Source organism: Scophthalmus maximus, chromosome 17 (assembly GCF_022379125.1).
Source record: "Scophthalmus maximus strain ysfricsl-2021 chromosome 17, ASM2237912v1, whole genome shotgun sequence".
In the NCBI taxonomy this organism is placed as follows: Eukaryota; Metazoa; Chordata; class Actinopteri; order Pleuronectiformes; family Scophthalmidae; genus Scophthalmus; species Scophthalmus maximus.
In genome coordinates this window covers 551,323-570,702 of record NC_061531.1, presented here as the reverse complement: position 1 = coordinate 570,702, position 19,380 = coordinate 551,323, and the positions used below count along the sequence as shown (strand labels likewise).

At 40.2% G+C, this 19,380-nt stretch overlaps 2 protein-coding genes across 3 annotated transcripts; one reads left to right on the top strand and one right to left on the bottom strand.

Annotated features, from left to right (window-relative positions):
* Positions 1-1,598: 1,598 nt before the first annotated feature.
* Positions 1,599-11,714, bottom strand: prkar1aa (protein kinase, cAMP-dependent, regulatory, type I, alpha (tissue specific extinguisher 1) a). The gene is made up of 11 exons (XM_035614557.1): positions 11,584-11,714; positions 10,619-10,806; positions 10,239-10,406; positions 7,611-7,702; positions 7,460-7,521; positions 7,322-7,368; positions 6,583-6,741; positions 6,441-6,501; positions 6,201-6,322; positions 5,180-5,261; positions 1,599-4,494 (listed from the first exon to the last, which is right to left on the bottom strand). The coding sequence occupies exons 2-11, from the start codon at positions 10,790-10,792 to the stop codon at positions 4,322-4,324; spliced, it is 1,140 nt and encodes a 379-aa protein (XP_035470450.1). The 5' UTR covers positions 10,793-10,806; positions 11,584-11,714; the 3' UTR covers positions 1,599-4,321.
* On the top strand, positions 11,206-18,985 carry zgc:86896 (uncharacterized protein LOC415190 homolog). Of its 2 annotated transcripts, XM_035614558.2 has the most exons (11): positions 11,206-11,354; positions 12,210-12,316; positions 13,047-13,158; positions 13,912-14,016; positions 14,559-14,781; positions 15,039-15,146; positions 15,982-16,188; positions 16,449-16,524; positions 17,323-17,513; positions 18,295-18,385; positions 18,815-18,985. In XM_035614558.2, exons 3-11 carry the CDS (start codon positions 13,095-13,097, stop codon positions 18,818-18,820), a joined length of 1,071 nt encoding a protein of 356 aa, XP_035470451.1. In that variant the 5' UTR covers positions 11,206-11,354; positions 12,210-12,316; positions 13,047-13,094; the 3' UTR covers positions 18,821-18,985. The 2 variants fall into 2 exon arrangements, with proteins under 2 accessions (XP_035470451.1, XP_035470452.1); XM_035614559.2 differs by lacking the exon at positions 11,206-11,354 and having other exon boundaries at positions 12,176-12,316; positions 13,047-13,162.
* The last annotated feature ends 395 nt before the right edge of the window (positions 18,986-19,380 follow it).

Sequence of the window (19,380 nt, the reverse complement as noted above, 5' to 3'; positions counted from 1 at the left end):
GGTTGGGGTGAGGAGAGAAATGGGGAAGAGAGGAGAGGTGGGCGAAAAGAGGGGGAGAGGAGAGTTGTACAACCGCCGCTTTAATCTCTACCATACTGATACTTATAATTACATGGACATTCATATATCCCAACGGCGCCCGATAAGGTGTACAAAAAATGTCCCCAAGTTTTGATTATGCTGCTGACGATGGACTGATGAATGTTGAAACGATCACCCAGATCTTTCTCCATCAGTCCCAGCGACAGGTATACCAAAAACAGGAACAGTTGATCAATGATTTGAAGGCATCGGCTCTGGTGGGGAGGCAGGGGGACAAGTCTTATTGGTAATAACGATAATCATTGCCTGGTCATCATAAATGTGTTCTCTTATGTGCTAATTTATCAGCAAGCTGCTTTTAAAAAGAAAATTATGTAGTATGAACTATGCCTACAAGTCGACAAGGTGGATCAGCAGCCATGTCAGGAGCTGCTGTTGTGCTGGAAGTGGATGACTGACCAACACACGATTTTCCTCGTTGCAGGTTCAATCGGTCTCCAGAATGCCTGTAGATGGCGGTAGCTGGCAAATATAAAACAGTAAAGAAAATAATTATTACCTTTAAGCATATCCCATTATTGATGTTCACCCTGTAGATCTAGCGGAGAGGAAGCAGTGGCAGTACAGTAGCAGCATACTGGCCTAAATATTTTGCTCCTGTTAGTAAGAATGTATTTTAATCACCTGGTCCACTATAAACTGCATCAAAACCATTAATGATTGAGTGAGTACAGATTTCAAACAAGTTTTTCCCCATATTGGCATTTAAATAACCTTCATTTTTATGGCTGCTATTTTATTGTATATCTGTAACTCTGTGTGTTAATGTCAATATTATTTTGCTTTTATTAATTTTCTTTAATATGATCCTGTGTTCACAGGGTGCCCACAAAAATTGTCTTCATGGTCACCCAGGATAAACAAAGGTTAATGAATATATATATATATATATATATATATATATATATATATATATATATATATATATATATATATATATATATATATATATATATATATATATATATATATATATATATATATATATATATATATATATATATATATATATATATATATATATATATATCTCTCTCTACATTTAAAGGCTCGTATCTGTTGGCAGATAATATCGGTCGGGCTCTAAACATATCCGCCGTCGGTATCGGTGGATATGTTTAGAGCCCGACCGATAATAAGCTAACTGTTGCGGTCAGTCCGCACTGCTTTTGCCGCCTTTTCCGCAAAGCAGAAGTGATGAGCCCAGTTTTAGGGTTTTAGTCATGTGACATAACTGCTTATCAAAATCCTTTTGTATGAATATTGAGATGCCAGAAGACAGCTTTTTAATTATTTTTGCATTGTTTGCATTCACTATTACACTAGGCACATCCACTTTATTACTTTTTGTGTGGATGTGGTTGCTGTTGTTTTTGTTAAAATTCAATAAAAGCTTAAGTGAAAAAAAATATAACAGACATTAAAATATATATTTAAGCACAGGACCCGAGGTCAGGGCGTCATGATGATGCTACAGCAAGTACCCAGACACGCAATGAAAAGACTGATATGTTTATTGCTTGAGCTGCTGTGGGGAAGTTCTACAGAGAATCACAGCAACACTATCACACTGAGTACAGGGCATAAAAACTGTAGTAAAGAAGGTTCACAGAGAGTCACGCAACGGCAGGGTGCTGTGTTAGAGCAGGGTACTAACCAAGGCTGAAAACAGAAAACAATCCAGGTGAAGGCAGCGCGACATGTTCACACTTGGTCAGTGAGAGATACTGTGAGTATAATGATTAAAAAATATATTACAGTACCAAGTCAAAAATGACACCAATACTGTTTAAATGGCAAGTAGTGTGCAACACAAGTGAATAAAGACATCTGTGAAAACTGGAGCAGATCAGAGTTGTTTAACACTTAAGTGTCTATGCACATTCATAACAACAACACATGGGACAAAATAAATGTCAAGGAAAAAAAAAAGATCAGCATCTGCACTTGCTGCAGTAATGACCTAGTCAGGAATGTGGGAAATCACTGGATGAGATATGTAACAAAACAATTCAGGGACGAGCATCAGCACTGAGTATAAGGCAAGTTTACTGGTGTAGCTCAGCTGTTTATATCATCTGTAAAACCTCTATCCCAAAGAAGACATGCACACCTCCTCCTCTTCTTTACTCATTCAGAGATCAGTTTCGGAAAGAAGCTTCCTGTATGGTTGCATCTGTACCGGTCAGTGTTAAACACATGACAGATTTGATTTCTTTTAATAAGGGTATTGTAAAGAAATATGTTAAGGGTTGTGTTGACATTGTATCTGCTCTAGTACTGATAAATCTATACCCGTCACGTATATCACAAATAAGAGGGCAGGACTGACTAATTACACTCCACCACTGTCACACATTAATAGCAGTTTACTCATCGTGAGAACGACTGGGACTCAGAACACAGCTGTCTTTTCTTCTTCTGAGGTTCTCATGTCTGAGGAAACTAAATAACGACGAAAGATTTTCAACAAATGTCTGTCACAAACTAAAAGCATGGGTTTTTTAAAGCTCTGGGTGTTTAACGGGCACAAGGTTTCGAATTAGAGACGAAGCTGCAAATGAAAGACCAGTGATGAAGTTTGACATACATATACTAGGTACTAAGACTAAGGATACATAGGGCTTTGCTGCTTATGAAAGGGCAATTCTTTGTTTTAAATCCGTCTCTCACAAGGTCCCCAACTTTAGGGAAGTGCAAGACTATCTGGAATCCTCCTTTATTACAACACAGTTCACTGTTTCAAATGATTCATACTAGGTGTTCATCAGTACCAATGTTTATGATCACAAAGCCCATTCATGTCTTTTGTACTAGGGCAGAACAATATTTGACAGAAACTCCATGGAGGACAAATACATGAATTACCCAGAGCAGGTACCCTGCCCCATTTTTGTAAATCTAAGTTTTGTTGTTGTAAGTATTGACCTGTGCTCCCTTTAAATGATGGGATCAGATCCAGACCAAACAGGAAGCTTAACAGCATATAAACATTTTCGCTCTGATAATATAGATTTGTATATCACAAAACGTAAAAAAATACAGTTATTTACTTTCAATATATAGATGTGTAGCAGGGATATAATAGCACAGCATGATGTCAACAGAGTTAAAGGGACAAATAACAAATTTGAAGAGCAGAAAGAAAACAAAGATAAAATGTCACCATTGTTATTCACTCTATTATCAATTCAATGCTAAAAATCAACTGGAAATGCTAAGTGAAATGTATGAATCTGACATGTTGAACAGAGGAGCAGAAATCATGACTTCAAGACAGACAATGACAAGTGACCTAAGTGGTTAAAGTGGAAAATAGACAACTTTTTGGCTTATACTTGTCATAATGATGTTAAAATTCATTGCAGTGTAAAAGTGAACGACACCATCCGCCCTAATATTGGTCCCTATAAGCCTTGCTCTTGCCAACTTATTCTCTAAACCACCGGGACGCAGTTTTTGCAGGAAAAATGGCGACTCGATTCACGGCAAAAAGGAACTACGTCACTCATTGCGTAACCAAAACACGGAATAGAAGAGTGTTCTCCAGGTATCAGGTATCATGGTGGAACAGTTGAATTGACAAAAACAGCTCAACCACACAAGAGAAAAAATAATCTTGTTGACAGAGCATGTGAAGGAGAGTGATAGAAAAAGAGATAAACAAGAGTGAACCTCAGACGGGCATTCACTCTATAAAGAGAGCTCCAGGATTTGAGAGGCTTCAAACACGGAAAGTAGCCTTTTTCTACTAGCTCAGTGAGTAACGCAACCAGCGTACTTATTAATACTTCTGGGCATTAAACACAAGGTTATTTGTTCAAATTGGGATTTTTTTTATGGTTGTTTTCTGCCTTGGACGGTAGAGATAACAATGATGTTACTGCTTCCGCTAGTTAACGCTAGGATGCAAGAAAACAAAGGAGCTTCAGCGTACATACATCTTTCTTCTCCTCGGTTATCTCTGAAGTGGTGTTGAACACTTCTAAAGGAGCTCTGAGGAAATGTACCTGTGTCCTTACCGGCGTCCTGCTACCAATTCGGAATTGGGATTACAGCTTCAGCAACTGTCAGAAGACAAATACCAGCTTCTGATAAAACATACAATAAATAGAAATTAAAAAAAGAAAAGTAACAGATGTGTTTAAGTGATCATGTGGGTGTGGTTACACATATGAAGTAGACGTGTGCTGATGGACCCTGCGGGAGCGAGTGGCCCTCAGACAGAGAGGGAGACGAAGCTGTTGTACTGCTCGATGTTTCTCTTCAGGATGTCAGAGCAGGGACCCAGGACTCGCTCGAACCGTGGCCGGTCCAGTTTCACACACCTGAGGGCTTCGCACGCAACAACAGTGGCAGCGCGGGGTCGGTTCATCAGCAAGGCGATCTCACCTGGAGGTTAAGGAAAGATCACAGTCTCACAAAGATCACAAACATATAACACTGCTGATGGCGTCCTGATTTGTTCATTTATATATAAATGGCTTTTTTTTCTTCTTTTTTTTCTTTTTTACATCTGCCATGTTTAAGTCTCTAGGGGTCAGCCGATATGGCTTTTTCCGGGCCGATACCGATTATTACTAATCTAAGAGACCGATATTTGAAAACGATATTTGCAGTAAAAAATTGTCCAAAGGCATCAAAATTTAGAATAGCACAAACTCTTTGCACAAACAAAACTTTGTTGAGATGCCTTAAAGCATACGTTTAATTCACAGAACCATTTAATGTGAACTTAACCCAAAAAAGGATCAGCAGCATTATTATGAAGTTGAACAAACAAACATGGACGGGACATTGCTAAAGTCCAGAGGGTAGTGACTGTGGCTGCATCAGAGCAAAAGTAGCACATTTTTAAATAAAATTATCTTATCGGCAAATCGGCTTTGAAAATTGTCCGATACCAATAATCATAAAAATGTTGAATTTCGGCTCTGATAATCGGTCGACCCCCTAGTCTGTCCATTAGTTTGTTTGTTAGCAGGATTACACAAAAACAACTGATTGGATTTGCTAAGATCTGCCTGTCTGCGCTGATGATACATGACAGATGGGGTCTTGTGTTTGTCTGACTTACCAAAGTAATCCGACGGTCCAAGTCTGCCGACCTCCACAAACTCCTCGTCCTCCGACCGCCTCTGAAGCACCGCTGCTGTCCCCTGAAGAAACAACAAAGACATATTGACCTACATATCCCAGAAATCAACAGTACTTTTCACAATAGACTGCAACAGTGAGTTTGCGAAAGTGAAAATCCCGTTTATATTCTCCTTCTCTTTTGATTATTAGCCATAATATTGTAACCACCTAAGGTAGTTGATGTGAACGATGAAATATGCACATGTAGAAGCTACAAGTGCATATGAAATCAACCTTGTTTTAAGAAAAACATGTTTTATTCACAATGTCATTGAGAAATACTACACTACCCACATTCCTAAAGTGTAACATCAATTTCGCAGACTGGTGGAGATCGCTGTTACCATGGAAATGTTTACAACACCCGCACACTTCTGAGCTCAGAACACATAGTTCCAAGATGAAGAAGCTAAACTGTTGGTTTGAAGTCGTTGGAAATGCACTGGCAATGGTTAATGGGATGAGTAGTTCCTTCGCTATTAAAATAATTATGTACACAGTCTTGTACCTTTGACCCTTTTTCGGTTTTTCCAAATTTGTTTTGCTCCGAATTAAATGTTTTATGACAACAATTCATCTCGTAGCTTATTGGCTTGGTTCCTTAAAATCCTTATATAGGGACTTTATGGAAATGTCAATGGAGCAACAATTCAAAGTGAGCCAGCAGCATGTTGGTGATGTCAGTAGTGAGGCACTGGTTCAGTAAACTTTTATCCAAGTAAAGTGTAAACTTTGTCAGCACTTCAGGAAGTAATTTAACCTCCTTAAAAGGGAAAAGCATCTGAAAGAAACAGGCTGAGCGTTTATCTCACAAGGCCCCGAAACAGAAACCATTTTCTTTGAGTGGCACATTACAGCAGTAAAAGACATATACACACACACATACAAACATGCGTACGGTCACACCCCTACAGTAAACAAAGACTTTGAAGAGGGAGAACATATCTGGTGCTCTATACCTCCAGGATGATGAAGAACTCGTCACCAGGCTCTCCCTGCACCACGATCTTCTGGCCGTCTTCAAACTGCACCTTTTCCAGGGCATCAGCCACAGTCAGGCGCTCCCACTTGTCCAGAGACTCTGCTCAGGAACAAACCTCGGGTCAATGCATTCTCTAATCTGGATTCACGGGGCCAATAGCAACAAGATAGTCAGTGAGTCAATATGAAGAAGAAAAACCAAAGAGCCAAATTCTCACCTAAAATGGACACCTTGCTGAGGAACTCCTCATACATCTTGCGTTTTCTCAAAGTGCTCCCCTTAAAAGAAAAATAATTGACAGTTCATATCACTATGGTGATTTTGTTGTACAATTGAAAATGGTTTGAAATCAAACTCACCATCAGTATTCTTCTGTAGCTGTCTCTGTCGATGCCCCACAGCTTGACATTGGACTTGGCCCGCACTGTAGCTGCACGGGGGGTCCCATAGATTAGAGCCAGCTCCCCAAAACTACCTCCCTCACTAATACTGGTCATCCACTCGCTGTTCACATATACCTGCAAGGAGCCAGAGAGCAGAGATGTGCTGCTGTCAGCCTGCGTTCTGATGACCGGGCAGCGACAGATGTTACATCTACAACATGATGGTCGGAATAATACTTGTCTGGGAATCGAGAAAGTGTTCTTTAAGGCCACAAGATTAAAAAACAACAACATTTATTTATATTTATTCATGCATTGTGTAGCAAATAATTGAACCTTGCTAAAGTATTTCAATTATCTTGTATAACAATAAACTAATTGTAAATATGACCTTTTAAAACTATTTTCATTTCCCAGAATACCTGTAAAACAATGGAGTACAAAATAAGTGTATATTCTCTAATCAAGCTAAAGCTGCAGTCATCTTTTTTCAGACATCAGGATGAGCTATGTCACAGACTGTTCGCTTGTTAGTATATTGAAATTATTCATGGTGGTAGTCTTGTTAGTTTGACTTTAATGGTTCCCTCACTGAACAACAAAAGCACATTCAGCTAAACAGCGAAATATGAAGAAAACTTTATCAAATTCTTGATGAATAATGTTTTCTGGAGTTTATTAAGTTGCATTAAGACATGAAAGAGAGAGATCTTACATCCATCTCTCCTTGGTCGATAACATAGAAGTTGTCTCCCTCGTCACCTGCAACAGGAGCAATTAAAACGTCCTGTGAATTAATGAACAGAAGAGAAACACAACGATCTTCATAGAGAATGTATAGGTGTTAACTCACCTTGTTGGATGACAATTTCTCCAGCAATGAAGTTGACCGAAAACATTGCGTCAAAAATGTCACTGGAAGGGTAGTGAGGGAAAATGAGCTGATAAGCTGGAAACTTTCTGAGGGTTTGTAAACAAACTACTGAGGTGATTGTTGCCGTTACCTCCTCTCATTGTCGTCCAAGTGAGCGAACAGCACATTCTTCTCCATGGCTTTGGACAGAGCGGCCATGCTCTTGTAGTCTTTTGGGATGACCTTAGGAGGGGAAAAAAGGCTTCTTGAGATTTATTTGGCACATTTTAGTGAATTTAAAGACTGTGGTGAAATTGATTACTGTTTCTTACTGTTGAAAAAAGCTTTTCACATTTTTTTTACCTCCGTCAAGGATGTTATGCTTTTGTCCATTTTTTTGTCAGGAGGATTACGATAAAACTACTGAATGAATTTCTACAAAGTTAATGGAAGGATGGGACATGGACCAAAGAGAACAAGCCTTTAAATGTGGCTCTGCACAAAGGAGCAGATCCAGGAACTTTCAATCACTTTCTTTAACAATGAGAGACATTTTCAACAATTTCACAGGGAATACTTCATGGGTCTTGATGAAAAGAATAAGACATACAGTATTTAGGGGAATGTTAGCAATGAGTGTGTGCAAATTGGTGCAGATTCAAATAAAATTCCAGATCCAGCTGATTTAAAAGGTGGTTTCATAGGGGGGTGGGCTTATTTCATTAGTTTGTTTTTAATGTTGTGAATAAATGCTGTTCTTGGTGTAATTTGGTTTGTCTTTTTATCCAGCTATCAGTCTTGCACAATGAGGATTATGATTTCAGGTTCTTTATTGCTTTGTAGGCTTAGCAATGTGGCTTGATTGAATTTCAGGGGACTGACCATGGGAGGTATGTGCCATTCTAGTTTTTTTTCTAGTGTTTTACAGCAACTGCATTTCTGCAGTTTCTTATTGAAATGTAAGCAGCTCAAGTACTGAGAGTTTGAATGATACAAACTGTACCTGGTAAAAAAAAACTTTTAACAAACATGTGACTTTTTTTTTTTCAGTGATGAAGAAATTAGTAAACTTGTTGTTTGAAATACTGAAGCAGTTCCTACAACTTGATGAAGACTTCCAAACACCCTGGTACATTATTTGGACAATACTGCACTGTGGAAATTAGTACTGTACAGTTCAGTGTCCAAAATATTTATGATCTCCAATAGCAAGCTCAAAAGTTTACTAAACCTGCAATTCATTCATTTTTAATATGTAAAACCAGGTATCTGATCTTAAAAAAAAAACCTTGTAAGCACTTAATGCTTGAGTTTTTAAATGAGGCTTCCATTCAATGATTACAAGTGGCCAGGTCACCAGGAGCAGTGTCAAGCTGTTTTCTGAGGGCAACCAAAATGCCCACCAGAAGTCCTCTAAATGAAAACTTTCAAAAGGATGGAGAGGGATATACAAATATTTCAAAATGTTGAGGGATACCAGAGTCAAATGTGAACACCATAATCCACAAATGGAAGAAATGCGGACACAAGAAAGAAAAAATTACAGAAAGAGCAGCTCGGAAACCTGCTAGAGAGCAACACAGCAATTCACAGCAGGAAAAAAAAACACTCAAACAGAATATGCTGTTTTGGTGAGGGGTGTCTGTATCAAGCACTGGAGCGCTACATAAAGTGGAAGGACAAATTAATGCAGGCACATTTCAACTGCCTCCAGTCACCAGTCAAACGGCCAAAATATTATGAACGGACACTGCACTGGTTTATATTCAGTTAAGGATTTAAAATTCCATGATTACCATACTAAAGTGGATTAATCAGATGCTCCAATAGGTAGTTTGCCAGTTCCGCCAATAAGGCTAAAAAGAAGAAGAATGTTATGTAGAGGAAGTTGGTGTAATTTCCACTGGCAAAAAATGTCACGGAGGACACAGCACAACAGCTTTACTTCCTTTTTATGAATTATATTTAAAGTTATCATATGTTGCATTTGAGGGTTCGGAAAATCATCTCCCTCCTGTGGCTGCTTCTACTCATGTTTTCTCAATATGCTGACGAATTTCCCGCGGTAGCCCCTGACTGACGTCAGAGGTTACAACTTTTGGCCCAGCGGTGTTGGGGGGCCGTGCTGGTGTCAGCTTTATGGAAATGTGTGGAAACCTGTTGTAGGTCAGGTATCTGTTTTGCTGCGCTGAGTTCAAGTACAGTAGGGGTTTTTCACAGAAAAACAGCTTCATGTTGCTGTTGTTGGAAAGGAGCTCAATAATAAGGATGGCCATTTCAAGGTTAAACACTAATCACTTGGGAATAATTTGACTTTTATTCAATGACCCTCTACCAAAAGTCGCACACATAAATGTTTAAACTTCAGCCCAGCAATTCCAATGGACTTTTCTTAACAATGTGACCTCAGGCAGCAAAGGGAGAGCTCTCAAATAGTTGTGGCAAACTCTTGATTTTCTAGCTTTACCAAACCTTTGTTTCACCTGTTTGAAGAGTAGCAACTAATTTCACACCACCACCCATGGTTTAATGGTGTTAACCCCTAAGTACTTGATAAGAGCAGATATTCTGAGCCAAAAACAAACAAACAATAAACTCATATTCTGCGTAAAGCTGAGGGTCTCTGTTAAGCTAGTACTAATTTTCTGTGGGTCAACATCTGTAAACAACCTGTTTTGTGTTGCAAGTGATCAATTGACAGTATGACATCTGACTGACTTGTGCAGCTCTGATGACAGACTGACGGTGTGTGAGTGAAAACATTGAAGACACCACTGACCTTTCTCACATAGGACGCAGCGTCTTCCTCTGTGTACACCTCAGCACTGATGGCCCCTCTCCGGCTCCGACCCCTCACCACAGGGTTCATGGGTGGAGAAACCTCATCCTCACGGGAGTCTGACCACGAACTGGACTTCTGCTGTGAAGCCATCTGCTTGGCCTCCTCCTGCTCACCAGCAGATACACAAAACCACACCTGAGTCACTGTGCATACTTACTGTACATCCATACTGTGACTGCTTGAGCTACGAGAACAAAACAAAGACGTCCAAGTCTTTCAATCGGCATGAATAGATATTTCTATATTTGCATTGAATTGAATTACTGTGGGGTGTGATATCAAGAGCCTTTGCTGAAACAATGTGTACAAGCATCCACCTTCTCCAGTCTTTCAAAGTAGTCTCTGAGGAAGGCCATGGGCCGCTCAGACCGGGACGTGCACAGCTGGATGATGCAGTCCTTGAGCAGCTGCTGGATGTTGTGCTTCTGCACATACTGCTCACACTCCCTGAGGTTCTGCTCTTCCTCGCTGCTCGTACTGCTTGACGCCATCTTTGTCTTGTGACCTGGGAGGAAAAAAGGGAGAGGAAAACACAGTGGAGAAGCAGAAAGTTGTTTCCTGCCATTCTGTTCTGCTGTGGGTCCAACGTTAAATTTTGCCAACTGACATATACAAACAAGCAACGTATGAAAAAGCAGAAGCAACAATCTTTTTCTCACACACTATCTCCATTTTTTTATTGCATGCTGGATGCAAGTGATTCTTCCCCCCAGTCTGAAGTTATGAGAGTGCTGTTGTCTCACTGTTCCTATGAATACATACAGGCACGATGATGAAGAAGTTAGAATACTCATTTTAGAGTCCAAGGCCCGTCTGCAGCGTACAGTGACTTCCGCCTTGCAATACTTAACCCTGGCATCAAGTAGATAACAACACAACTAGCTGCAGAACTACGTTAGCAGTACAGTGCAGTATGTTAGTTCTGAGCAGGTAAGCTAACCAACTCAGCAGTCAACTAACTTTCACCTGGCTAACGCTTTGTGTCTGGTTACCAGGGGAAGGAGCCAACGCAACCTGACTGCAAATGACAACCTCAGCCCCTGCGATACTAATGTAAGTTATTATTTTGATTAAAGGCCAGGGAATCTCTAAGTTAGCCGTCTTGACAACCCAACACTTAAATTAGCTTAGCGTGCTAACTGTTAGCCATCCACGGTCCTGCGTCTAAACAAAGGGGTGAAAAAATGCGTACAGAGAAAAGACGAGACAAGCTCTCAACAAACGTATACACAAATATACGACGAAGAGCTAATCAAACAGAGAACATCTGGAAAATTCTCACCGAATAATAAACAACTCGTCGTCCTGCGACTTCACTTCTTGACAGAAGAACACATCTACTTCCGCACGTTTTCTTTCACAATAAAAGCATCCAAACACGTTATAAAACTATAGGGGAATTAGAGACTGAAAAAACACCAACCCACATAGATAATAAATAGACAACAAATTGCTCATACATATTCTACACAGACATGGTCCTGGTCCTGGTATGCTCAGTCTGCAAACTGACAGATTAGTTTATCAAAAAAAATGTACCTTTCATTTTTTGTTAATAATCTATCTTTTTCTATCTTTTTTTTTTAAAGATAATTCAACAATCCCTCAATGGTTGTACGCACCAAACTATATCAGGATTTACCATACAGCTCAATTCAATACAATTGTAAGTTAGCTATATTTTGGTGTTTGACTCTCATTGGACAAAAAGCACTAATAATTATGTTTTTTTAATTAAATGCTGTTTGATGCATATTGGTGCCTTCCAACCTTATGGTGATAGCCAACCGGAAAGGTTTATCACAATAAACTAGATCCAGACTAGATTGTTGCTCAACAGCTTTGAGGAGACACACCCACCTTTCTTTCACTACCTTCAGTAATACCACAGTCACTTCCTTCACCTAGTCTGACTGCACAGCTCCATTCGTGTCGACTGCCCAGAGTCCACGAATACAGCCCTGCACCTTCCGCCACCACCACCAGTTCCACCTGACCACATACACACAGGAAAGGTAAGTAATGATCTCTGCTCTGTGTTTATTTTCATGCGTTCAGTGTCTGATCGCTGGTAAAACTGGTTTTGGTTTTCCATCTGGGCCATACAGCTACAGAAAAGTATTATCCCATTCCATTCAGTCTAATCTAATACACTTGGCTTGCAATCAGTTATTCTCTCTGCTGGTGTCTGTTTCATGAGACAGGGTAGAAACAAATACACCACCAAAGGTACTGCTTGGAATGTATTTCTATGCACCAGTCTGAGGGAGTATCTATTGAGGCGGAAGTCCTGTCAAACGGTTAGGTACTCACTTCTCTGCTTTATGTCAGTAATGTAAAACTGTAAGAAAGTGACAACTCTGAGTTCAAACATCTAGGGTTTGTGTTGTCCAGCCAGGATCAGGTTACTGTTAGAGGGAAGAGAAACATAAAGACGTAATAGTTCAAGCATGTTTGCACATTGGGCACGACAACTGATAAAGGCGAAGTTATCTCACACTCAGTACTCACACAGCTAACATGTGGCCATATTGTAAGACTGCCCATAAAGTGAATTTACCCTCTTTAAAAACTACTTTATATCACATTAGCCTTTGAGTGATGTTATAAATGATTAAATATATATGAAAATTAAGATTTTCATTTCTCAACCCAAATACAAAAACATAGCTGTGCTTTAATAATCACATATCTCAACAAAATGTCTCCATGTTGTCGTCTTTAATCTCATCCTGGGACCTGCAGCAGCAAATCCCGACACATTCCAGCTGCCTCTTCTGCCTCTGTTCAGACATGTCGCTCTACAGTTTTGGCCTGGAGCCGCTCTCCTGCCACGCCTGGAACAAAGACAGGACCCGTAGGTGAAACTGCATACATCACAAGCCTGCATTTCCTATGTTCAGCAAACCTATGTTCAGATATAAATACCTAAAATGTGTGGCCCTATACATCACATGCCTGTATTCTTTCTCCATAACTTGGGGGTTTGATTCAGGGTGGGTCTAAACTTGCACTGCAGTCTGCTGATACATTTTCTCCCTCCTCTAATTGCATAATGTTGCCTGGAGAACCACAGGGAATCAGATTATCAACACAGGAAGTGGACTCAAAGAGCTTTACTGCATGCATTTGACTGTGTTTCATAATGTCTATTGCTTTCTGAGTATTTCGCATTAACACTGTTTTTGAACATTGCAGTGCATTGTCATTGACTTTTACTCTCTTTATATCAGGTCACTACAGTGTTAGCAGGAAGGGGGGGGGGGGGGGGGGGTGTCAGTGTCTGACCCTGTTGATTAGTAGTTAGCTGTTGTCAGTTGGACTTGACAAGTTGCCAAATCTTACTCCAGACCCAAAGTCCATCAAGCATGACACAAGTGTCATTGCAAGTTTCAGACAGACGCAGTTGTCTTTTTCCCATCCAGCATCAACATTATTTAAATATCAAATGCACTTGTGCCTATCTGCACACCCAAGGGAGTGTTGGTCTTAAAATGAGGCACAGTAAGGTGAATTGATATCTTGAGGTTGTGGAAAGAGACCAACAGAATCCTGGTCGGAAGTCAGTGGTGCAGTATTTCACTGTTATTTCAACTCATATTTTTCACAGAGATTGCAGTGAGTCCTAACAACAACATGGTGGACATCTATGAGAGGAAAGGAAAAGACTGGCTCAAGATCCATGAGCTTAGTGAGCACAGTGGACGAATCACAGGTACTTTTAGCTTACAGCAGCCAACAGTGACCTGAAGTCGTATTTGTCTTGTTCAACAACATCCTACCTATTTAGAGCAAGACAATAAGAGATATAAACAATATTGTTACCTAGGCTACAACTATATTTTGTTATTATTTAATTCCAAATTAACAAAAACAAATGGAAAGTTTGGGACAAACAATTCATTCTTAATCTTGGTGAAATGGATTTAATTCAACATCCACCTGCTGGACCTTTTCAAGAGCTTTTAACATCATCTCTTTTTATCAGTGAAGGGAGTTTGCTCACTTGTCATCATGACATAATTTTCCCTGTATACAACTAGTACCAACAGGCCATCAAAAAGGCTAAACCATAGTAACACATGAAAAGGAAGATAATGTTTGCCATTTTTATTTTGCAAATAGATAAATAGATAAGGATGAAGATATACTAACACCTTAAAAGCCACTTTTTGTTTTTGTAATGTCTGCATAAAGAAAACTGTATTTGAAATAAAAGATGGAATATACAGTAATCTACCACCTTAATGTCCACAGGCATTGACTGGGCCCCAGAGTCCAACCGTATTGTGACATGTGCCTCGGACCGCAACGCTTACGTGTGGACTCTGAAGGATGGCATGTGGAAACCCACGCTGGTCCTGGTGCGCATCAACCGTGCGGCCACATGTGTAAAATGGTCACCACTGGAAAACAAGTTTGCCTTGGGCAGCGGAGCTCGTCTCATCTCTGTCTGCTACTTTGAGAAGGAAAACGACTGGTGAGGAATACATAATCAAACGTAATTATTCAAGTTTTGCTCAAAATTAAGTTGGTTTTGGGATGGTGTCATCAACAGACCACCAGACTTGAAAGTCAAACAATACTGTCCAGAACAAAATAGTGTCTATGGCAGGGTCAACCAAAACTTTTACTTAGACCTAATCATTGGGGTAAAAATATAAACTTCTCAAATTATATGTTTCTTAATTGCAAACAAAGTAGTATGTTCAAATACACATTCTCCCTCCATTCCAGGTGGCTGAGTAAGCACATCAAAAAGCCTATTCTTTCCACAGTCCTGAGTCTGGACTGGCATCCCAACAACATCCTACTGGCAGCCGGGTCTGCGGACCTTATCTGCAGGTGAGACCACCACCGAAACCAGTCTTAGTTCTACAAACACAGAGGCAGAGAAAAAGGGTTGAATCAATCGCCTTGTTTTATTGGTTAGGAGGAATTCTGGGATTTGGGATCACCACTAAGAGTTGCAACTTAAGGAGGAGGAATGAATCTTAAATGACAAGTTTGGTAATATAATATTCTGTTAACAAATTCAATGCACACGACCAATGAATGCTTCCTTCTAAAGTGTTGTGTGTACCCCATGCCCAATGTATCTTATCCCTCTGTGCCATAGAGCTCCATTGTTGTCCACAGACTATTAAAACCACAGAATAAGAGATAGATAATTAGAGACAGTCATCCACTAACCAGAAAGTTCGCAGTTTAATCATTGCTTCCCCCAGTCTGCATGCCAATGTGTCTTTGGGCCAGAAATTTAACCAATCCTCTGACGGCTCTGATGAATGTGACAGAAAGAACGTGGTTAATAGCAGCGCTGTATAAATGGGTGTAAATGGGTGAATGTGCTAGAAAAGCACATATAAATACAAATCTTTTTTTTTAATGCACCAGTAAAAAGTTGGATAAAAACATTGATGCAATATCACCCTATGAAGTGTTACTTGTCAGTAAACAGTTTTTTACACTCATATTTACAACTACTACTACTTATTTACATTCCTATTTACACATTAATTCAAACTTGTGAAAAGTTTTATTGATATTTTGAGGATATAGTTCTTTGATTACTTCCCTGTATTGGATGTAAGAGGTTCTGTATATGACAGCATTAAGTCAGAGTACAGCAAAAAAGGATGTTGGGTCTCAGTCTATAACAGATCTCCATGCTTCTCAGGGTTTTCTCTGCCTACATCAAGGACATCGAGGACAAGCCTGGACCCACTGCCTGGGGGGCCAAGATGCCTTTTGGGGAGGTGCTGCTGGAGCATAAGGACTGTGGGGGCTGGGTGCACAGTGTATCCTTCTCCCCTAGTGGAGATCAGCTGGCGTGGGTGGCCCACAACAGCAGCATTACTGTGGTTGATGCTGCCCAGAAGAAGGAGTGAGTGCTGCTGCTGAGCGACATACAGAATTCCATCAGTATGAGGATAGTCAGCTAAAATTAAGATGTATCCAGTATCCAGTTCATTTTGAGGCAGTGTCTTTCAGCATCCCCCTAAATGTCTCCAATTTTAAGGGGTAGTTTTTTTCTGTATTGGTTTGGTTTCTGGCTGGTACTTTTGTAATGTAAGAGTTCATCTGTCTTCATTGTTTCATCAGTGCTTGTTGACATTACAGTGTATCACCACTTTGTCTGTTCAGGGTAACCCAGCTGACTACTAACCGTCTGCCGTTGATGAGCGTGCTCTACGTCAGCCCCACTGAGATTGTTGCTGCGGTAACTATTACCTGCTGTATGTCTGTCTGTGTATGTATGTATATGGAATGCATGTGACAGGCATGGGTATGTGTCTAGCAACTCCAAGCAGAAGTTACACCCTGTTCATTACTGGCATTAACATGTGTCTCGGATGATCTGAAGTGGGGAGCTCTAAGTATAGGTGGCAATGCACCCAAGATGCATTGTGGACACATTCGGAGATGGTCTGGGACACGTGTCCGCAATGTTTTTATCAGTGTGAACATGCCCTACTCTGTTGTGATTGGTCAACCGCTTCCAGTGATTGGTCAACGGCATGAAGTAGAGTCGGCCTCCACGCTGGCTTTACCTGGCTTATTCGCTGGGCCTGCCTTATGCTTCTGTTACAGAAGCATCAGCCGGACCTAATGATGAGGCGTTTCAGGGGCTTCAGGAACGGTGTTTTCTGTTGGGTAGAGGAGTTCTCTTTACTGAGGACTCTGAGCTTTTAACTTTGCAGATTATTTACATACACAAAAACCCTATTTAACACACTAAAGGAAAGGGGGAAACTGAAAAAACATATTATGTTTCCTTTAATAGATGCAAACAGTTCTACTCTCCCTCTGATCGCATTTCTGTTTGTCTGGGTAAAGCACTTCGAGTACGTTCAAATTTGAACTGTTGCTTGCTGATTACTGTTGATAACTTGTGCTGCGAAATTGTGTACTTAATCTTAATATTAATAATTAATCGGTACAAATATAGTCACAATGAACTTGAAAATAGATGTAACTACTGTATTTGTAATTCTTCTTTTATGTGTTTCGATGTCAGGGTCATGACTGTTGCCCATACCAGTTCACCTACAAGGGCCCTGATGCCCTTGAGTTTGTGAAAAAGCTGGACATCCCCAAGCAGACGTCTAGGGGAAGCCTGTCAGCCATGGAACACTTCCGCAACCTCGACAAGAAGGCCACTGATGAGGACAACAGCGAGCTGGGCACCCTTCACCAGAACAGCATTACGTAAGGGATTCGTCTCATTCCCTAACATTCACCAAGGAAGTTTTGAGATTAAATGGTTGTTTGATAGGTCTATAAATTAAATATGTGTTGACAGATTTAAAATACAATTTGGTGTAAAGTTGGGCCACCATTGTGACACAGGATTTGAGACACTTGGTATGAACTAGAAAAAGGTTTAGATGAAGACTTTTCACATGCCCACATCTCTTACTCCCTTCATTTCCTCTCATCTCTCAAAAGCTTATTTTTATACTCTCAAGATCGTATTTTTGTAAGAAAAAAAATCACCACCACCAACCCTAACGGTGGTTCGATCCCAGCTTCCTCCAGTCCACATGCCATTGAGTCCTTGGGCAAGACACCTTACCCTAACTTGCCTCTGACTGCTCTACGCACAGTGTATGAATGTGTATGAATGTGACCGAAAAATGTGCAGTAAATAGCAGCGCTGTATGGATGTGTGTGAATGGGTGAATGTGACTTTCCTGTAAAACACTTTGAGTGGTCTTCAGTGGACAGTCCATTTACCATTTACCTTAAGTATATGCACTAATTCAAGAATATGCTCTCTCTAAAAGTCATAAATCAGCTATTTGCCTGCACAATAAATGCTCCCAGCCATCTTGTTTTTTCTTTCATAGTTGTCAATATCTGACAGTTCTTCACTAGATCAGCTTTGGCTGTTAGGAGCCTTTTAATGTTATTGCATTAAACTATATAAGCAACACAGTTCCGCTTTTGTAAAAGCCTTGTGTGATATATGATGTGTTGTGTCCTGCAGGCAGCTGTGTCTCGTATCAGGGGAGAAAGCTAAAGTGGAAAAGTACAGTAGTGTGAGTCTGGATGGAGCCATCGTGATATGGGATTTTAAGGTACACGTGTCAGACTCTTCTTCTTGTCTTCAATACAGAGTCGAAGCTGTGATTTAGTAATTTGACTGTAAATTTGAAGTTATTTACTGTTGTTGATCTACTAATGAAGCACATAGAAGTTTTTGATTACATTTATATAAATTGTTCATCTGCAAATACCATGACTTGTTGCCAAAGGGGTTTGGGGATTTGGGTATACTGTAACATAAAAACCATAAAGAAGACAAGCCAGATGTGAGCATAGTGCAAGTGTTTTTGATTTATGGTGATCACTTCCTGAAGGAAGTACTTACATATTCAGCAGTAAATGGCTGCTCCCATTATCATCTGTCAGCTGCAGTGAAAAAACACATTGCTCAGCGACTCTTATCTGTCAGCACAAGCCTGTGGGATCAATTGTTCTAACATGTTCCTAATCTTATTTTGCAGCATTGAACTGAAATGAATACAAGGATGGCAGGCATACTGAGGACTATATCTGCCAGTAAACTCACTGGAACTATGCATATGCTTTTAAGTAACTTGAAAACATTGTCAGCTCATGTGCTTTTTGATATCTGTGAATAAAGCATCTGTCCAATAAACAAAGAGACCTGACAATGGAGTGTAATAATGTGTTTTGTTCATTTGTTTTTGTAGTCACTGTATTGACATTATCACCGTTTTTGATAACTGTCCAATTGCACACAATTGATGTATGTTGATATACTGTGCACCGGAAGCAAGGTTTTCACCACTGTTCATCATCACATATTAATTGGGAGGTGTGTGTGTGTGTGTGTGTGTGTGTGTGTGTGTGTGTGTGCGTGTGTGTGTGTGTGTGTGTGTGTGAGTGTGTGTTTGTGTTAGAGAGGATGTTAAGATGAGGTCTGCCTGCTGACAACTGTACGCACGTGAACACGCACAGAACGTGTGGTATATACAGAGTTCATGTTGAAACCTGCCTGCCATCGACAGTAAAATCTTTATGGATGTTTTAAATGGGACACCGGCGC

What these genes read in the sequence shown, in the direction of transcription:
- prkar1aa (XM_035614557.1), bottom strand. Translation starts at nt 10,792, where the DNA reads ATGGCGTCAAGCAGTACGAGCAGCGAGGAAGAGCAGAACCTCAGGGAG. An exon ending in AGTTCTTCATCATCCTGGAG is followed by an intron (nt 5,262 to 6,200) that starts GTATAGAGCACC and finishes TTGTTTCTTCAG; the next exon opens with GGGACAGCAGCGGTGCTTCA. An exon ending in TGGACCGTCGGATTACTTTG is followed by an intron (nt 4,495 to 5,179) that starts GTAAGTCAGACA and finishes CTTAACCTCCAG; the next exon opens with GTGAGATCGCCTTGCTGATG.
- zgc:86896 (XM_035614558.2), top strand. Translation starts at nt 13,095, where the DNA reads ATGTCGCTCTACAGTTTTGGCCTGGAGCCGCTCTCCTGCCACGCCTGG. An exon ending in TCTGCGGACCTTATCTGCAG is followed by an intron (nt 15,147 to 15,981) that starts GTGAGACCACCA and finishes CATGCTTCTCAG; the next exon opens with GGTTTTCTCTGCCTACATCA. An exon ending in CCACTGAGATTGTTGCTGCG is followed by an intron (nt 16,525 to 17,322) that starts GTAACTATTACC and finishes TTTCGATGTCAG; the next exon opens with GGTCATGACTGTTGCCCATA.